Here is a 19,483-nt window from a genome sequence, read left to right on the forward strand (position 1 = left end):
ATATATACCATTGCATAGTGCGAAGTGCATAAGCTTAGAAAGCAGCGTTTTGATGACAATGCTCTGTGGTATAATTTTTATTGTCTGGGTTCACATGGTGCTTTTTTTTTTTTTGGTTGATGAACTCCCATGGAGAAACATTGGACTTGATCTGCTAAAAATGCAACAAAACGCACCATGTGAGCCGTAAGGTCCTTTTTACACTGGCCCATTTTAGCCGTAACCACAAGCGCCGATCAACGAGACCGCTCGTTTGCTCCTTTCACAGGGAGCGATCTATGGGGACGAGCGCTGATTGCTACGGTCGCTTGTCCTCATACATTTCTATTATGTCGGCAGCGTGTCTCCCTGTTTACACAGGAAGATGTGCTGCCAGCAACGGTATTTTAGGCTGCCGTAACGATCAGCCGATTAACGAGCCTTTGCTTGTTTATCGGCTGACCGCTACCCTGTTTACACAGGGCAATGATTGGGAACAAGTGTAAAGTGTACACCCATTTGCCCAATTGTCCCGTATAAAAGGGCCCTTAGGCTGTGGCTAGACCTAGATTTTAATATTTTTTTCTTTAGCGAGTGATAAATCGCTGTCCTTAAGAAATGCATTAGACTAGGGGTGTTTATTTCACTACAAAAAAATCGCGGTGATAAATCGATGTCCATAGAAATTTAATGAGTAGCTTGAAAATCTCTTCAAAATTGCCCCAGATAAGTGTGTAGTTGTGAAATCCAAGCATGTAGGGTTTAAAAAAATAAATAAACAATAGCAAATCACTTGGCTGGATAGTTTTTGAAGACTTTTAGGCTACTCCGAGCATTCCAACGATTTATCACAGGAAATTTTTCCCTTTTTGTAGTGAGATAAATGGCCCGAGTCTAATGCATTCCTATGGACATCAATTTATTGCTCGCTACAAAACAGAAGTCTACGTCTAGCTCCAGCCTTATCAGCTGGAGGATTCTTTATCTCCGTAGTGTCACCTCGTTCATAGAATGTGAGGGCACCTTTACATGGGTCAGTTATCGGGCAGAACAGGGCAACGATCAGCCGACTAACAAGCAAGCGCTTCATCATCAGGGGATCATTCTACACCGGCCAATTATTGGGCAAACGAGTATTCATAGAACGCTGGTTCCCGATCACTGCCCTGCGTAAACGAGACCGCGATCAGCCGACGAATGAGCAAACGCTCGTTCGTCGGCTGATCGTATAGATTCTGCGGCAGAAAATATTATCGCTGTCGGCAGCACATCTCCCTGTGTAAACATAGAGACGTGCTGCCGACATGATAGAAATGTAGGGGAGCGAGTGATCGTAGTATCGAGTGCCCGTCCCCATACATAGCACCTTGTGAAAGGAGCAAACGGGCGCCGAACGATGAGCTGTCTCGTTGATCGGCGCTCGTTGTTACGGCCAAAATTGGCCGGTGTATAAGGACCCTAAGGATAGCGTCGGCTGCTATTTCCTCCTGAGCTGCTCTTAATTTTTCCTACGAAGATTTCTCATTCTGCAGTTTTTTATTGTCCATTTAACAGCTTCCATATTTCATATGCAGAGCATTTTTCACCTATGAAATCCAGGAGACAGGACAAGCCGTGAAGTGGGGGAGGGGCACGAGTGTTAGTGGCTGCCGGTGTTATTTTTAGTGCTTGGTATTTAAATCTGGAAGTCCTTTATTCTGCTGGTAATGAGTCATCTGGAGAAAATGGGCCTCCTGCTCTCGGAGTGTGTACGCGGCAGCTAATCGTCCATTGAACTCCCCACGAGACGCTCTATCAAGCCTTGTGAATTTAGAAGTAAGGGGTGAGGCTGTGCCACCGAGGTGATTACTGCAGCGTTACCCGCCTCTCTTTACAGATCATTCCTATAACCCACCGTTCACATTGTCATACTGGTAATGATTTAGGCTGCAGGATATGATCATTATATTTGTACCGTCCACTCATGCCGTATAAATAATACCTTTACCAAGGAGAACTAGAGCTCCATGACGTAACGTAATCGCCGTGGTCTTTACAAGCGAACAAGATGGCATATGCATTACAGTGTGTAAGGGCTTATTCAGACGAGTGTGTACTCGGACGTGTCCTAGCCGCAGCCCTGCGGGACCCGGTTTCAGGGATCCCTCATAGACTTGAGTCTGTTGAGGGATCTACGAAAATGGGAGAAAATAGGACCTGTCCTATTTTTTTTCAAGGGCTCTTCATACGGTCCCTTAAAACAGCGGCCATGTGAACAGCCCCATTGAATTGCATGGGTCGGTGTGCTGTCCGTTTTTTAACAGACCGCCATAATACGCTCGTCTGAATAAGCCCTAAGAGCCATGAAAGTAGTTAGCATGGCATTTACCAGCGCAGATTTCATATAGAAATATGAGGAACAGATTCGTACATTCACACAGGGCAGTAATGGCAATTCCAATCTCTACTTCATCATCGCCGCGTGTGAATGTGTCCTTATTAATGATTGGTGGTAATTGAGCAAATGTTTAGACGGACTGTGTCAAAAATGAGAAATAATTAGAAGCTAGCATCAGTCTGTTCTATATACTGGTCACTATTCAGAGATTTTCTATATACTGCACAATATACTATTCGGCCTCATGCACACAACCGTGTTCGGTCCATGATATATGGACCACGTGTCGGCCACATTTCCAGGACCGAACACCATTCAGGGACCCGGGCTCCTCCTCATAGTTATGGATGACGCTAGGTGTCCCTGCCTCCACGTGGGAATACGGTGTCGTACTGAAATCGGGGACACCTAGCGTCATACGTATCTATGATGAGAGGAGCCCGGCTCCCTGAACGGTGTTCGGTACGGGAAATGCGTCTTCACATGCGGTCAGTTTATCACAGACTGAACACTGTTGTGTGCATGAGGCCTTAGAGCAGATGAGTGTTCATCTAGATTAAGTAGGTATTGCTGTACAGGTTCAGGGCAGCAGTGACTACGCTATGGGTTATCCCCCCCCCAAAAAACAACAAGTCAATTGATCAAAAAGGAACCGGTTCTATTGGCAGCCGTACTTACCGACACCATAACGGTGTAGTCACTCGCTGCAGATTTTGTTTGAGAAATTTTTGCTACTGCAAATCTAATTCATTCAACTGAAAGGGGTGGTTTCTGCAGCAGGTGATGATGGCTTTTCAGTCATATAAATTGCTGCAACTTTCTCTAATGTATGGGGACGAGCGCTCGTTACTACGATCGTTCAGCCCCATTAATTTCCATCATGTCGTCGTCATCACGTCTCGCGATTTACACGGGGTGTGTGCTGCCGACAACGATAAGTTTCTGCTGCAGGAACGATACGATCAGCTGATGAAGAAGCGTTTGCGCGTTCATCGGCTGATGGTTTCCCTGTTCACACCCGGCAATGATCGGGAACGAGCGTTCTATGAATGCTCGTTTGCCTGATAATTGGCCCCTGTTAAAGGGCCCTAACAGGACCTTCACCACGCTTGGCAGATTAAGTTGATGAGCAGTTCCTTCCCTTCTCCAAACTCTTCTCTTCCCATCATTCTGGTACAAGTTGCTCTTTGTATCCTCTGCCCATACGATATTGTTCCACAACTTGACTTTGAACTAGATACTCCAACCTCCTGGCGGGTACTCGTGATCTGGCGGACTGATGTGAGGTGCTTTTCTACACCTGGGAAATAAATGTTTTTTTTGGGGCTCTGCAGTACATTGCCTTCTTTTTTGGAATGTGCCAAATCGAATCTTTTTGCTATCTTTTTTTCTGACTGGTGGTCGTGCACAATAGTTAATGCCGTGCTGGGTAACGGTTGTGGTTTTGGTTGTAATTCCAGGGACGTTGGTTTACCCAACCTAAGTGCACATTTGTGCCGCTGTGGTTTGCTCCATGCTACATCCATACGCTTTTTGCCAAAAGCAGGATTGGTTCCATGCGAAGAAAACCTTTCCGAACGCTATCCTTATTTTTCGATGGGATCTGTGCTTAAAAGCTTTTAAATGATCCGGTTTATGTTCACCTCAAGATAACGTCTGGGGACAATTTATATTCTGTTGCAAGAGGCCCCAGCAAGCTGTTTGCAGACAGGTTTTTGGGACCAATGATTTCTCCCACTTATCTTCATCTTGGGTTTCTAATATTTTGAATTGACACCTTTTTGATCTAGAAGAACCCAGACCATCTCTTTCACTGCCAATGACGTATGTAATAATTTTTACCGCTTGCCATGACTAAAATATAAGAACTAGAGCTTGGTATCCTATGGTGGAGTGACAGAGGGGGCTCCCCTCTTTCTAGCGACTTAGAAGCCGCAGTCGCTGTTCACCGTGGTATCCAAGTGTCTAAACGGCCGGGATTACTTACCCCGCAGCATATGGAGCGGGCTGAACTTGTGAGTTACATAGTTGGTACAGTTAAAAAAGGACATATGCTCAGAACTGAACTGCATATTCTAGATGAGGCCTCACTAATGCTTTGTAAAGTGGTAATATTACATCCCTGTCCCGCGAGTCCATGCCTCTTTTAATACACGACAATATCCTGCTGGCCTTTGAAGCCGCTGATTGACATTGCATGCTGTTATATAGTTTATGATTTACAAGTACACCCAGATCCTTCTATACAAGTGACTCCCCCAGTGTAGCGCCCCCTAGGACATATGATGCTGCAGATTATTACACCCAGATCCTTCTCAACAAGTGAATCCGCCAGTGTAGCTCCCCCTAGGACATATGATGCATGCAGGTTGTTGGTACCCAGATGCATAACTTTACATTTATCTACATTAAACCTCATTTGCCAAGTGGACGCCCAAACACTTAGTGTGTCCGAATCCCCTTGTAATTCATGAACATCTTCCATAGACTGAACATTACTACATAGCTTGGTGTCCTCTGCAAAAATAGAAATAGTGCTATTAATCCCATCCTCTATATCATTAATAAATAAGATGAATAATAGTGGTCCCAGCACTGAACCCTGGGGTCACCACTTATAACCGGGGACCATTCAGAGTAGGAATCATTGACCACAACTCTCTGGATACGGTCCTTGAGCCAATTCTCAATCCAATTACAAACTATACTTTCTAAACCTATAGTCCTTAATTTACCCATTAGACGTCTATGAGGGGCAGTGTCAAATGTCTTTGCAAAGTCCAAAAACATTATATCCACAGCGGCCCCTCTGTCTATGCTTTTGCTCACCTCTTCATAAAAACAGATCTGGTTAGTTTGACATCTGTCCTTAGTATTTTTGTCACATAATCCTGTATATAGTCCCTCAATAGCCCCTCAAACATTTTCCCCGCAATGGATGTTAAGCTTACTGGTCTATAATTACCCAGGGAAGACCTAGAGCCCTTTTTGAACATAGGCACCATATTTGCCCTGCGCCAGTCCATTGGCCCTACCCCATACTCCCCACCCACCTCCCTCTAACGTTTAATGGACACTAAGGCCTCATGCACATGAGTGTATTTGCGACCGTCTACTATCCGCAATTGCCTATAGTATAAAACACAGGTTAACCTATGGGCCAATGCACCCGACCATGGTTTTCCATTGTCCGTGAGTTGCCCGGAGACCAGACCGCAAAAATAAAATGGGAAAACGAACATTGTGCAAAGTATCTGGCCGACTAACTCGGTTTAGAACTGGCCGTACGCATTTGATATTTGTTAGTGATTTTGACGCAACCCTTATGCAATATGTATTTTGGATTGCCTGACGGTAATGGTCAGACGGGTTGAATTTTAATCTTTTTTTTGTTCCCACTGGACATGAGTAAAGCAAACCTGATTAAACTGCGCAACGTCTGTCCGCATCCATCCTTTTGCAGGTAGAAGTTAAAGGGGTTGAACTACTGATGTACTATCCAGCGGATAGGTCCTCCGTATACAATCAGTGGTGGTCCGACACCTGGACCCCACACCGATTGGCTGCTTGCGGGCATCGGATGACATTGCACATTATGCAACATACGGAGCAGAAAGCAGTTGACATTGTATAGCGGGCGAACTGCTGCTTGGCTACTATTCACTTGAATAAAAGCAGAGCGGCAGCTCGGCCGCTATTCCGTCCTCGGAGCCATCTGTTTCCGGCATGGACGTCCGTTGCCCGGAGGCAGTCTGAGAAGCTGATGGGTGTGGGGTCCAGGTGTCGGACCCCCACCGATCAAATGGTGGATCGGTAATCAGTTGTCCGGTAGTGGACAACCCCTTTTAATAAAACTTGAATCCGATTCAGGGAACAGGTAGGCCGGGTTCCCACGTAGCGTAAACGCTGCATAATTTCCACAACGGATTTCTGTGTGGAAATTCCGCAGCGTTTGCAGTACTAGCAAAGTGGATGAGGTTCAGAAAATCTCATTCCCATGCTGTGGAAAACGAACGCAGCGTAAATGTTGATAAATTGATCTGCGGTGCGGAATTTAATTCCGCAGCATGTCAATTTATGCTGCCATTCCCCCCCCCCCCCCTCCCGTTGCGGGTTTTCCATATTGACTTCAATGGGGATGCAAAACCCGCAATAGAAAGCAGTGTTGCGACTATTGCAGCGATTACGCCGCAAAACGTGTAACTACGGAAAAATAAAGATAAATCTTACTTACCCAGAACACACTCCTTCTTCCTGCAGTCCTGCCTCCTGGGTTGATGTTGCGTCACCTCGGCTGCTTCATCCTCCGGGGAGGCCGGACTGGACTGCAATGTAGGGACGCGTCGCCAGAACGGCCTACGTAGGGCGTAAGTATGAGCGGTTTTTACCTCCGCTTTCTGCGGTGAAAACTCAGTTCGAAAAAACGCACCACAATGTGATGTGGTTTTCAGACGGAATGTACTGCGGGTTCCAGGTCGGATACGCTGCGTGGTTTTTACGCAGCATGTTCGTCCCGTGGGAACCCGGCCATAGAAGCCTCTTATGAACGGTTAGCCAGGAACTCCGTTTGACATGTTTTCAGCTTTGAACGGATGTGTACTAGTATGTGCTGACAAGTTTCTTACGTAGACACTATGGCACCATAGGAAATTATTTTTGGCTTTCTTCCCGGCTACGAGTTGTTTCTTCTGTGAATTTCAGTAGGCAAGGGCATAACGGCAATTTGAATAATTGTTCGGAATAGCAGTATGTGCACCCGGGATTGAGTAACTAGTAAATAACCTGTTCCCCCAACACTGACGCCATTATATTTGTGTGAAGACTGAGGATATAGAAAAAAAATCAACTTTTTACAACCTTACCTGATCTCCGTGGACCTCTGTATAATGTCTGCTGTTTGCTATGTTCCGGATGTACTGAAGAATTAGATTTTTTTATATATATATATTTCTGTGGCCTTGACTATTCCATTTCCCTCTCTCAGTACATATTGTTCCAATATATTTAAATACGAACACATGATTTTATCTTGTGTGGTGTTTTTTTTTTTTGTACTTTTTTTTTTTAGTAAAGGGGTGCAGGTCGTTTTTACAGTTTTAAGCTGACACGTTTAATGTATTTTTTAAATGGCGTTTGGAAAATAACAAAGGGGATCTTTAACAACCCCTGGTGTCCTATTGACCCATTAAAAAGGATGCTGATTCACCCTACACTTAGGCTTCATGCACACGGTCGTAGCGCGGCCACGGAGTCCTCCGCGGGCTGTCCGCAGTCACTGACCATGCACACAAAAGATGTGCATTCATTTCAATAATGCTGGACCGCGATTGCGGCCCATAAATTGACTTGTCCTGGGTTTTTGCTGTCCACAATTGCGGCCCCTACACTGTCCGTGTAAACCACGGTAGTGTGTATTGGCCCATAGAAATGAATGGGTCCGCACATTTGCGGATGAATTGCAGGTTCAAAAGCACGGCTGTAGCTGTGTACACTGCCCATGGTTACGACACGGATGGCCGCGGAGTGTCGTCTTTTTGCGGGTGAATTGCAGACTCAAAAACTCGTTCGTATCCATGGGGCCTTAAACTTTCTTTACTCTAGTCCCCATCCTCGCTCCGGTGGATCACATTGAGGTTACCACTGATGGTCTTTTAGATGCGAGTTATTGTGTTTGTTGTTTTTAGCTGAAACTAAATTGCAACCAGCAAGTCCTTATCCAGAATGGTGGAGACCGCTACTGGGGTCTGAGCCTTAAGACCTAAACTAGGCTGCGTCATTAAGAAGTTAGGAGGTTTGTCCCAATACTTTTGTCCCTCTAGTGTATGTAGCATTGTTGTCTGTGCTTACATTAAAAAATGGAGGCATGGTACGAAAGGGTTAAGCAAAAAATCTGTGTATTGTCTGAAGTCCCTCACTATGATACGAAGACGCGAAAGTAAGTTCTATAATAAACCCACTATTTCCTAACGGATGCCGGAGGCAAGGTTGCCATGGAAATAGCCGCAAGTTTACTGTACATTAACTCTTTTCATGTTCTATCTCCTATACCGCCTGCTGATTTGTCATATGTTAAACTTTTATTCGTGTGCACCAACTTCAATGTGAACATAGCCAGAAGACTGCGCGTTTCAGGCCTGTTCTCCAGAAGCTTCTATGTAATAATTGCTTGAATCCTCTCCGACAAATATATGTATGATGGCTAACGTGTGTAATGTGCATGGCCAGTAAGGGTAAGTTCACACAGGACGGATACGCTGCGTAAAGGTACACAGCATATCCGCCTCGGTGGCTGCAGAGAATTATGGCCGAAAAACCCCACCAAACTGTGGTGCAGTTTTTCGGCCAGAATGTCCGCAGAGGGAAAAAATATCCGCCCATACTACCGCCTGACGTCCTGCACCCCTGGCCGCCTAGAATGACGTTTCATCCCATGTGACCACTTCAGCTTGTGATTGGCTGCAGCAGTCACATGCGATGGAAACGTCATCCTAGGAGGCCGGCCTGGACGAAGAAGAATCGCAGATTTTCTGCCACAAAAATTGCAACATTTGTTGTGGGTTTTACCTTCCCGTTGAATTCAATGGGGGAAAACCCGCAACACTAAAGCAGCGATTATGCAAATACAATTGACATTCTGTGGATTAAAACAAATGCACCGCAGGTCAATATCTGAGCGGTTTTTCCACTTCTCACTTACGCATCTCGTCCACTCTTCTGCTCCTGTATTGTGCTGCACATTTTTTCGCAAATGCTGCGTATAATCCGCAGTATTTACGCTACATGTGAACTTACCTGGCGGCACGCTTACAAACCATTGTTTAAGCCGCATGCCTGGTGGCAGGTTCCCTTTCGAGTCGTTATTAGTCATACAGAACTGAATTACTCCATGTGTTTTTGTTTTGTTTTTTCATTTTGTTCCAGTGTGTGTGGAGGGGGTTATAGTTGGTCACGGGGGGGGGTGCTACATTCCTCACTAACAAAATAGTGGCCCCAGGGTCAAGGCCACTTTCAGACACCCATAATACAAGCACCACACCTGAACACCCACGGTTGTACTGTATCGGGCTTAGATCACCATAGGGATCTTTGGTGATCTAAGTCTGGGTCCGTAGAGCCGTGGTAGGTCCCAATGTAGCGGCTGTAACATGGATGTCAAAATGGGCCCCTATTACAGCTGTCTAAGGGCATCGTGGAGGTGTTAAGTTTGCAGTTACCTGTTCCGCAGTCGCCGGATAGGCCATACGGAAACGCTACAATGCTTAATCGTCTCAAATAAATATGGCTTTCTCGTATATAGCGGAGAACTGGTGTGTATGGACATAAATGAGAAAGTGCTCCAGGTTTGAATGTCCCCTCTGGAGCAGAATATTGTTACTTCTCGGTTATAGTCTAGTTTCACGTGTAATGAGTGTTTTGCAGGCAAGGAACCTCATCCTCCTTTTCTCGGAGACCTTTGTCTCCATGCCAATGCGGTTTATGTGCAGGTCGTGCTTTTCTGGTCTCTTAATGTGTTTCTACCCTTGGTTTTCTCAGCTCACACCTTGTAAAGAAACTAATGAGCGCAGTGTATCCTGCTGACCCACATCCCAGCAGGTTTTTTTTTACATTTTGGCTTCTAAACTCCCCCTGCGGGAACTGCCTTCTAACTGACCCATCTCTTATGCTGTCTTGCAGGTTTGAAGAATTGGTGAAAAGGTTCAATGTTGATTATCATGCCGGTGGCTCCACTCAGAATTCCGTTAAGGTGGCTCAGGTTAGTTCTAGGGTCAACTTTTTTATTTTGTTTTTTTGTTAGTTTGTGTTTTGCTTTTTATTTTTTCCCCACTAACCATTTAATAAAGAGTATCAAATCACATGCATTTTCAGAAGTCCATATTCGTGCACATTTTCGACATGAGTCGAAGATCGTCAATGCCCTTGACCTAGCAATATACATAATCGAGTACCATTATTCTGACCAGCAGCTAATATCCAGAGTAACCGCTGTGTGCAGCACGGACAAAAGTTGGACGGATGGAAGGGACTCAATAAGGTGCGGGTAGGTTGTCTCTGGTATCTGGAGTCATGCTGACTGCAGTGTATCCCACATTTCCTGGAAGGTGCGTGGGGGAGGATCCAAAGAGCTAACAAGGCGAGCGGGGTGGTCCCCCAGATTCTCAATTGGGTTCAAGTCTGGTGAATTAGGGGGCCAGGGAAGTACTTGGAAGTCTTGGTCGCGCCCTTCCAACCAGTGTCGGACATTTCTAGACGTTTGACGTGTCGCATTGTCTTGCTGGAAGATTCTATCTTCACCAGGGAAGACAAACTGCATGTATGGGTGGACGTGATCTGTAACAAAAAATTCCTCCGACCATAACTCTGCCGCCACCAGCTTGTGTTCCTCCAGCAATGGTTGCAGAGTGTTTGTTCTCTTATGTTTCTCGCCTGACACTCCAACGTCCATCCGTTCGATGAAGCCGAAAACGTCACTCATCGGTGAAGGCAACCCTTTGCCAATCATCGGTGGTCCAATTCCGATACTGCCGTGTAAATTGAGGCCTTGTTTTCCCCTGATTCACCTTTGTTCGCAGAGGAGTAGCGGCCATCCGTCTGCTTTGGAGCCCCATACGCAGTCGGGTTCGCTGAAGTGTTTTAGACACACGTCTAGTAGCCCCATGGTTGATTTTCATGGTAAGCTGCTCTACTGTAGCGTTTCGTTCGGTCCTCGCAACTTCGTAGCGGACCACCTCTCCCATCAATGGTAAGTGGTGCTATGCAGTTTCCACGTCTGTTATTACCAGTGGTGCCATTTGTCCACTCATGATACTCTCACCACAGCAGCATGCGAACAGGTCACAAACTGCGCTGTTTGAGAAATACCGCCACCCTTGGCCTGAAAGCCAATAATCATGTCTTTTTGCAACTCTGATCGCCCCTTTTACCCATGGCAACAACTGATGTGTTCAGACAGCCTATCACACATCACTTCCTTCATGGGCTACGCGCTGCCGACGTCGAAAGTAGGAGTTGGTCGTAATAATGGGACTCCACTGTGTCAATTCCGCAATCTGTTCTATGGTGTAAGCAGCTTTGTAACCTGTACGTAATATATGTTCTAATGCAGATCATTACATAGTTCGTACGGTTGAAAGGACACATGTCCATCAAGTTCTACCAAGGAATGTTATTGTTATGCAAATCCATTCGCCTTATTCTTGGCTCTGTTCCTTTTTGCTTTAGCACATATTAACCAGCATAAATAGAAATGTTCAAAGTTTTTGAATCTGTTAAACGGGCAAAAAAAAATTAAAAAATTTTCACGTCACAGATGAGCTTTACATTCCATCATTGAGCGTCATATAAAGTCTGAGATACTGGTACTCCCGGAGGGAGTATAAAACCTGTTACTCCGCTCTCTATCCTGGCAGCGTCGCTAGTATTTGGCTGCAGTTTGTAGCGGAAGGTTGCCCAGGAGAGGAGTGCCAGGGAGAGATTGCGGTTTCACCAAAGAAAGAATTGTGAATTAATGCAATAAAAATATTATTATTATGGGTGTGGTAATTGATTCTCTGCAGTGGACCAGTCAGCCAAAATACATCCTGAGTTATCCGGTAGCTGCACAAGTACATATGTAAAAGTTTCTGGCGTATGAAAGCTTAAAGACTCTGTCACCACATTATAAGTGCCCTGTCTCCTATATAAGGAGACCGGCGCTGTAATGTAGGTGACAGTAATGCTTTTTATTTAAAAAACCGATCTATTTTCACAACGTTAGGAGCGATTTTGGTTTATGCTAATGAGCTTTCTTAATGCCCAAGTGGGCGTACTTTTACTTTTGACCAAGTGGGCGTTGTACAGAGGAGTGCATGACGCTGACCAATCAGCATCATGCACTCCTCTCCATTCATTTACACTGCACTAGCGATATAGATATATCACTATGTGCAGCCTCATACACAAGCCCTAACATTACTACAGTGTCCTGATAATGAATACACATGAAATCCAGCCTGGACGTCATGTGTACTCAGAATCCTGACACTTCTGAATCTTTTTTGTGAGACTCCAGCAACGGATACGAAATCTCGCTAGATTACGAGGTAAACGAGATTTCGTATCCGTTGCTGTAAATCTCCCAGAAAAGATTCAGAAGTGTCAGGATTGTGAGTACACATGACGTCCAGGCTGGATTTCATGTGTATTCATTATCAGGACACTGTAGTAATGTTAGGGTTTGTGTATGAGGCTGCACATAGTGATATATCTATATCGCTAGTGCAGTGTAAATGAATGGAGAGGAGTGCATGATGCCGATTGGTCACTGATTGGTCAGCGTCATGCACTCCTCTGTACAACGCCCACTTGGTCAAAAGTAAAAGTACGCCCACTTGGGCATTAAGAAAGCTCATTAGCATAAACTAAAATCGCTCCTAACGTTGTGAAAATAGATCGGGTTTTTAAATAAAAAGCATTAGTGTCACCTACATTACAGCGCCGATCTCCTTATATAGGAGACAGGGCACTTATAATGTGGTGACAGTCTCTTTAAAGAGGCTCTGTCACCAGATTATAAGTGCTCTATCTCCTACATAATCTGATCGGCGCTGGAATGTAGATAACAGCAGTGGTTTTTGTTTTGAAAAACTGTCATTTTTTTAACAAGTTATGAACAATTTTAGATTTATGCTAATTAGTTCTTAAATCAGTGACCAATCAGCGTCATACACTTCTCATTATTCCACCCCAGCTTCTTTCACTGCACAATCACGCTGTAACAATGGGCTGGAACAATGAGAAGTGTATGACGCTGATTGGTCACTGATTGGTCAGCGTCATACACTTCTCTGTACAACGCCCAGTTGGTAAAATGTAAAACACTCCCAGTTGGTTGGTCATTAAGAAACTCATTAGCATAAATGTAAAATTGCTTATTACTTGCTCGAAAATTATCGTTTTTAAAAATAAAAACCACTGCTATTATCTACATTACAGCGCCGATCAGATTATGTAGGAGATAATCAAGTTATAATCTGGTGACCGAGCCGCTTTAAGCCCTCTTGCACACGACCGTGTGTGCCGCTCGAGTCCTGTTCATGATCTGTAGAAAGAAACTCCATCTATTTTACCCTGACTGCCGTTTTTAAAAATATCCCTAAATAATGTTGCCCTAGTGTGCTACTTGACTGAAAAAGAGGCCTCCGATAATGTAGAAGCGTCTTTAAAATTTTGGTGCCTCCATTTTTATTAGGATGTTTTCCAGGCACCATTATGGGTTTGCAACCCTTCCAAAAAGACCCTATTTTGGAAACTACCCCCTAAAGGAATTCATCTGGAGGTGCAGTGAGAATTTTGACACCACCGGTGTTTTACAGATTTTTTGGGTGAGACAACCCATTTAAAGTGATTCATAGTGAATGGAAGCGGAATGTGGCCACTTCTGACGTCCCGTTAAGTGATGGTAAATCTCCGCACGTGTGACCATTTCAGCTTGAAGCCCCTCATTCTTGGTAACTATGGGGGTTTTGGAGGTCAGACTACCATCACATTGACGGTCATAAAAACACCAGTTGTGGGATTTTTGTATTACCACCTAGTTTAAACCCTTCGCTTTTCAGTATTAAACCGCTGTGTTTAAGGGGTGTTTTTTAACTTAACTCTCAGGTGTCTTTAATACATGTAGTAATACAACAAAAAAAAAATAAAAAAATGGCCTTTTCTTTCCGTTGTCAATCCTGTGTTTTCTTTTTTTGTTTTTTTTTGTTTAATGCCAGTATCTATGTAACTCGATCACAGTTCATAAATCAGGGCAGTCGCAGCTCCACCGTGTCTGGGAGCGCTGACCGTACATTTTAAAAGTCTGGAATTCCGATCCGTTTATTTCATGTCTATCTTGTTACATTCCTCCTGGAATCTCAGTTTTTCCTCTCTACTTGTGTCCACACCCCCCTCCCCCCTTCATCACTCACACATCAGTTCTCCTAGAAAGCATTTGTACCTGGGAATTTTGCCATGCTAGTTATAGTGAGCCACGGCTGGGGCTGTCTGCAGTCATGGGAAAAAGCAGTATAAAGTTCTACGGATTTCCTTTCTGTACGTGAGGGCGTAGTGCCAACTAAAACTACCGCGATAGAGTTGCCATTTATTCTATAAATCCATGGTATAAAATAAAGTGCTGAATACATTTTTTTCCAGGCAAACTGAAATCATTGCAATTTTGACTTGCGTTGATCATACAATAGTACGTTCCGGAAAATAGGTTTTTGATCCTCACATTTGTGGCTTATTCTTATAATGGAGATAAGCAAGAAAACTGACTTGCTAGTCTCAAAACTGAAAAAACTAAAACAAAACATACAATGGGAACACCCCCCCCCCCCCCCCCCATAACATGAGTTTGTCATTTCAAGTGACTTCAGAATAAGCTGTTGTGTGTACATGAGGAATAACACACTTTCTAGACGTTATATGGCATTTTCCCCCTCTGTATGCTCGATCTCTAATTGTCACGTTTTCTCTGAGAGTGCAGACACTAGCGACTATGATGTCTGCCATACACAGCACAAAGAGGAGATATTGCCCACCTATCACTCTGCAGCACGTAGGACATTACACCGCAGTGTATCTGTGAATCCAGCACTAGAATCAGATAGAACACTTACTAGAAGCTGCAGCAGCATCTGTGTTTCTGCCTCGGTCTCCCTACAGCTGCTTCATCCCCATCCCCTGTTAGCAGTGAGTTCAGAGTGAATTTTCAGTGCAGAGGGGAGAATTGGCCAAGTGAAAAAAGGAATTTTTCTCTAAGACACTACAAAGTTTATTTTATTAGCTTGTACTATTAATTTATGCACGGTTTTGTTGAAAGGACAGTGACATTTTAACTTGGCCATTCTTTGGCAAAACCACTAATTCTAGGTATATAACTTTTATGTTTGAATGGAAATGTAATGAACACCGGTTATGCAATCAAACTGTTATTTTAGCTGCAAAATCTGGATGTCTTTAAAAAGTATCCACCATGAACGGTTTATCCTCGCAAGCATATTTGTGTAAGGCCTGATTTACACGAGCATGTGCGTTTTGCGCACGCAAAAAACACGGCATTTTGCGTGCGCAAAAGCCACTTAACAGCTCCGTGTGTCATCAGCGTATGATGCGCGGCCTGCGTGATTTTCGCGCAGCCGCCATCATTATGACACTCCATTTGGATGTTTGTAAACAGAAGAGCACGTGGTGCTTTTCTGTTTACATTCAGTTTGACAGCTGTTGCGCGAATCACGCAGTTCGCACGGAAGTGCTTCCGTGCGACCTGCGTGGTTTTCACGCACCCATTGACTTCAATGGGTGCGTGATGCGCGAACAGCGCACAAAGATAGGACATGTCGTGAGTTTTTTTTCAGCGGGCTCACGCTGAGCAAAATTCACGGACTGTCTGCATGCCCCCATAGACTAATATAGGTGCGTACGACACGCGTGAAAAGCATGCGAGTCGCACGTATATGACGCACGTGTAAATGATGCCTAACTTTGTGTCAGTGTATGTTTGTTATCATTAATCAGAGTTACACATAAGGCTGTGTTCACAGTTTTTTGCAGGAGGAAAATTCCTCCTGCAAAAACTGCTCCAGATGTTTTTTGCACAGTGGTTTGACAAACTCGTCTCGGTGGGTTTTTTTTTTTTTCCCGTTTTTGACTGATTGAAATGGGGTTTTGGAGGCGGAAACCGCCTCAAGATAGGTCATGTCGCTTCTTTTTACATCGACACGGTTTTTCCTGCTCGCGGTAAAAAAAAACTTGTCCGCCTCGCATTGAAATCAATGGGAGGCATTTTCACGCAGTTTTTGACAAGTTTTGCGGATTGGTTTCCGCACCAAAAAACTCGGCAAAAAACAGTGTGAACAGGGCCTTAAAGGGAAAGCACTGTGGGGCACCAGCTATAAGGGGTGCTGATTATTTACCCTAGGTCTATATTAATGAGATCACATAGGGAGGGAGGGGGTGCGCCTAGTGTAAGACCTATTTAGCTGTATGTTGACCGTTTTTGTACAAGAGTTATTATATTTCCGTGTATTGCACTCAGTAGGGAGTAGATTTAGATCCTGGCCTGTTTTCCTTGCTATGATGAGCTCTCACCACGGCCTCCCCCCATTTAGAGAATATTCTTACTAACCGTGTTCTTCATCTCGAGTGACCGATTAAGCTGCATAGATGAGCGTCAAAGTGATCCGCATAATTAACCTGCTGCCATTACATCGTTCCCTCTAAATTGTAAAGTGCTGCGTAATATGTTGGCGCTATATAAATAAAGATTATTATTATTATTACGTAAGCTTGATAAAAATCTTAGTTTTCTTTCAAACTACAGTACAGCACAACTAGTTCTCAGAACCAAGTGAAATCTGGAGGAAGTCTTGCTGGATATAAACCTAATGCAAACTGTTTGGTATAAAACTCCAATTATACAATGTGATCATTTCTGTAGCTCACATAGACTACCAATATCTTGCTGATGACGCCCTCTGTGTATCTTGATCTTGCTTGCATTCTTCCCCCCCCCCCCCCCTGTTACCGTAGTTCTGTTTTGTATAAATATCTACAATGCACCTTTATTAACCCCTTAATGCACCATGATGTAACTATGCATCATGGACCACCTTAAATTGGGGCACCATGACGTACAGTTACGTGCTCATGCGTTGATCGCGGGAGCTCAGCGGTGATTGGCAGCTGGGCTCTTACTGTCACAGCGGGGAGCAGAGAAACAACTGATCCTGGCCTGTCCTATTAACCGCGGTTTTCTCCGGCATCCAAGGCATTTGAAAGAGGGAGAGGCCTACCTTTGTCATCTCAGGCGCCAAAAGTTCTCAAATTACTAGTCGTCTGAGGAATTGTTCTAGTAGTACAGTACAGCATCTTCACTCTGTCTATATTAGTTTGGCATCGGCCCTCTCTGAATGTCTTCACCGCCACATATATTTATTACCAATTTACAATCGTATGGCCTTGTGGTCAATCTGTTAAAGAGAACTATTATGTTTTCTCTTTCATACTGCAGCCTTTTAGAATAAGGGTATGTTAACATGCAAAATCAAAAACGGCCGAAAATTACGGAGCGGTTTTCAAGGGAAAACCGCCTCTGATTTTCAGGCGTTTTTGTGTCTTTTTTTTTTTTTGTTAGCGTTTTTCCATTGGCACAATGAAAAATGGCTCAAGAAGTGACATGGTCCTTTTTACGTACCGTTTTAAAAACTGCAGCGTAGAAAAAAGCCCCGTCTGAACTAAACGCCGTTTTGCCCATTGACTTCAATGGGTAGATGTTTGTAGACGTATAGCGTTTTTCAAGGCACATTTTGAAGCGTTTACGCCCCTGAAATGCGCCTAAAAACTCTGCGTGTTACCATACCCTAAAACATAGTACATTAGGATTGTGTGATATGTCACTAAATCAGGCTGCCCGCGGTTGACCATCACAACCAGAAAAAAAATCCTTGGCTGGATTTGAAGCCTATTCGTTTAAAAGGTAACCCGTCCGGAAGATATGGTCAACTGGACATCCCGATTATCCAGGCAGCCACGTGTTTGTAGTTTTAGTGATTTCTGGAATATATATGGCGCAGGGTTAGCACATATTGGCACTACCACCATTCATTTGCGTTGCTTTTTTTCCCCCCTCTGTTTTCTATGCTTTTTTAACATTAACAGCTGGTTAAAAGGTTTCACTGTTGCAGTCATTTTAAATGTAATGATATATAACCCGGATTATATACGGAGTGCCTCTACTGCCAATGTTTTTCTAATTATGACAATAAATCTACTTTATCGGAAATTCCTTGATTTTTTTTTTTTTTGTTTTTTTTTTTTTTTGCTGGGAACTGCATTTTTGACTAGTGGAAAACAGACTTTTACATTTTAAAATGCAGTTGTCTTTTGTTTGGGTGGAGGGATATATTGAATTTTGCAATGGGGCCCTTTGACTTCTAGAAGGTGCCAGATCTCTTCCAATGGGAAGGTTGAGTACAATTGCAGCCCAATAATAATAATACTGCTCTTAACCCCTATCCACACGAGGACGTAACTGTACGTCGTTGCGGGAGGTTACTTCCCGCACGAGGACGTACAGTTACTGAGTTTTTCCTGGTGCACACTGTCGGCGACAGTGTGCACCGGGAACCAGGAGGTCAGCTGTCGCCGGGGGTTTCGACTGTTTAGGTACCACAAGACCTCCTCAAACCTGACATGGTGCCTAAAATATATTCCTAAAAAAAGGAGGCCCCAAAATCCACTGGGTGCTCCTTTGCTTCTGAGACCTGTGCTTCAGTCCATTAGGACACTAGTGCCACATGTTGGATATTTCTAAAATCTGCAGAATCTGGGCAATAAATATTGAGTTGTTTCTCTGGTAAAACCTTCTGTGTTACAGATTTTTTTATTACAAATGAATTTCGGCAAAAAAAATGAAATTTGCCTTAATTCCTGCGAAACGCCTAAAGGGTTAAAATACTTTCTGAATGTGGTTTTGAATACCTTGAGGGGTGCAGTTTTCAAAATGGGGTGATTTATGGGGACTTTCTAACATAGAAGGCCCTCAAAACCAATTCAGAACTGAACTGGTCCGTGAAAAAATGGCCTATTGAAATTTTCTTGAAAATATGAGAATTTGCTGCTAAAGTTCTAAGCCTTGTAACGTCCTAGAAAAATAAAAGTACGTGAAAAAAAATGATGCAAACATAAAGTAGACATATGGGGGATGTTAACTAGTAACTATTTTGGGTGGTATTACTATCTGTCTTACAAGCAAACACATTTAAATTTAGAAAAATTGTCATTTTTGCACATTTTTGCTAAAATTTGAAGTTTTTCACAAATATTGAATTTATCGACCAAATTTTTTCACTAACATAAAGTACAACGTGTCACGAGAAAACAATCTCAGAATCGCTTGGATAGGTAAAAGCGTTCCGGAGTTATTACCACATAAAGTGACACGTCAGATTTGAAAAAAATCCTCTGTCCACAAGGCCAAAACAGGCTGCGTCCTAAAGGGGTTAAAGTTATGGTCATTTACCAGCTAACTTCTGCTTCTCTAATTTTGAATATGATCAATCTTTTGACGATACTTTGGGTACCTTGAAAAACTTTCTGAGATCTATT

General features: G+C 43.8%; 1 protein-coding gene across 4 annotated transcripts in view; it reads left to right on the forward strand.

The window, feature by feature from the left end:
* The window catches only part of ADK (adenosine kinase), a 161,417-nt gene that overhangs the window by 76,448 nt on the left and 65,486 nt on the right, over positions 1-19,483 (forward strand). For all 4 annotated transcript variants that reach the window (XM_075841852.1, XM_075841853.1, XM_075841854.1 and 1 more), the window contains one exon: positions 10,031-10,109. In XM_075841852.1, coding sequence (XP_075697967.1) covers positions 10,031-10,109 — 79 coding nt within the window. The remainder of the gene's footprint in view (positions 1-10,030; positions 10,110-19,483) is intronic.

Source organism: Rhinoderma darwinii, chromosome 11 (genome assembly GCF_050947455.1).
Source record: "Rhinoderma darwinii isolate aRhiDar2 chromosome 11, aRhiDar2.hap1, whole genome shotgun sequence".
NCBI classification, from domain to species: Eukaryota; Metazoa; Chordata; class Amphibia; order Anura; family Rhinodermatidae; genus Rhinoderma; species Rhinoderma darwinii.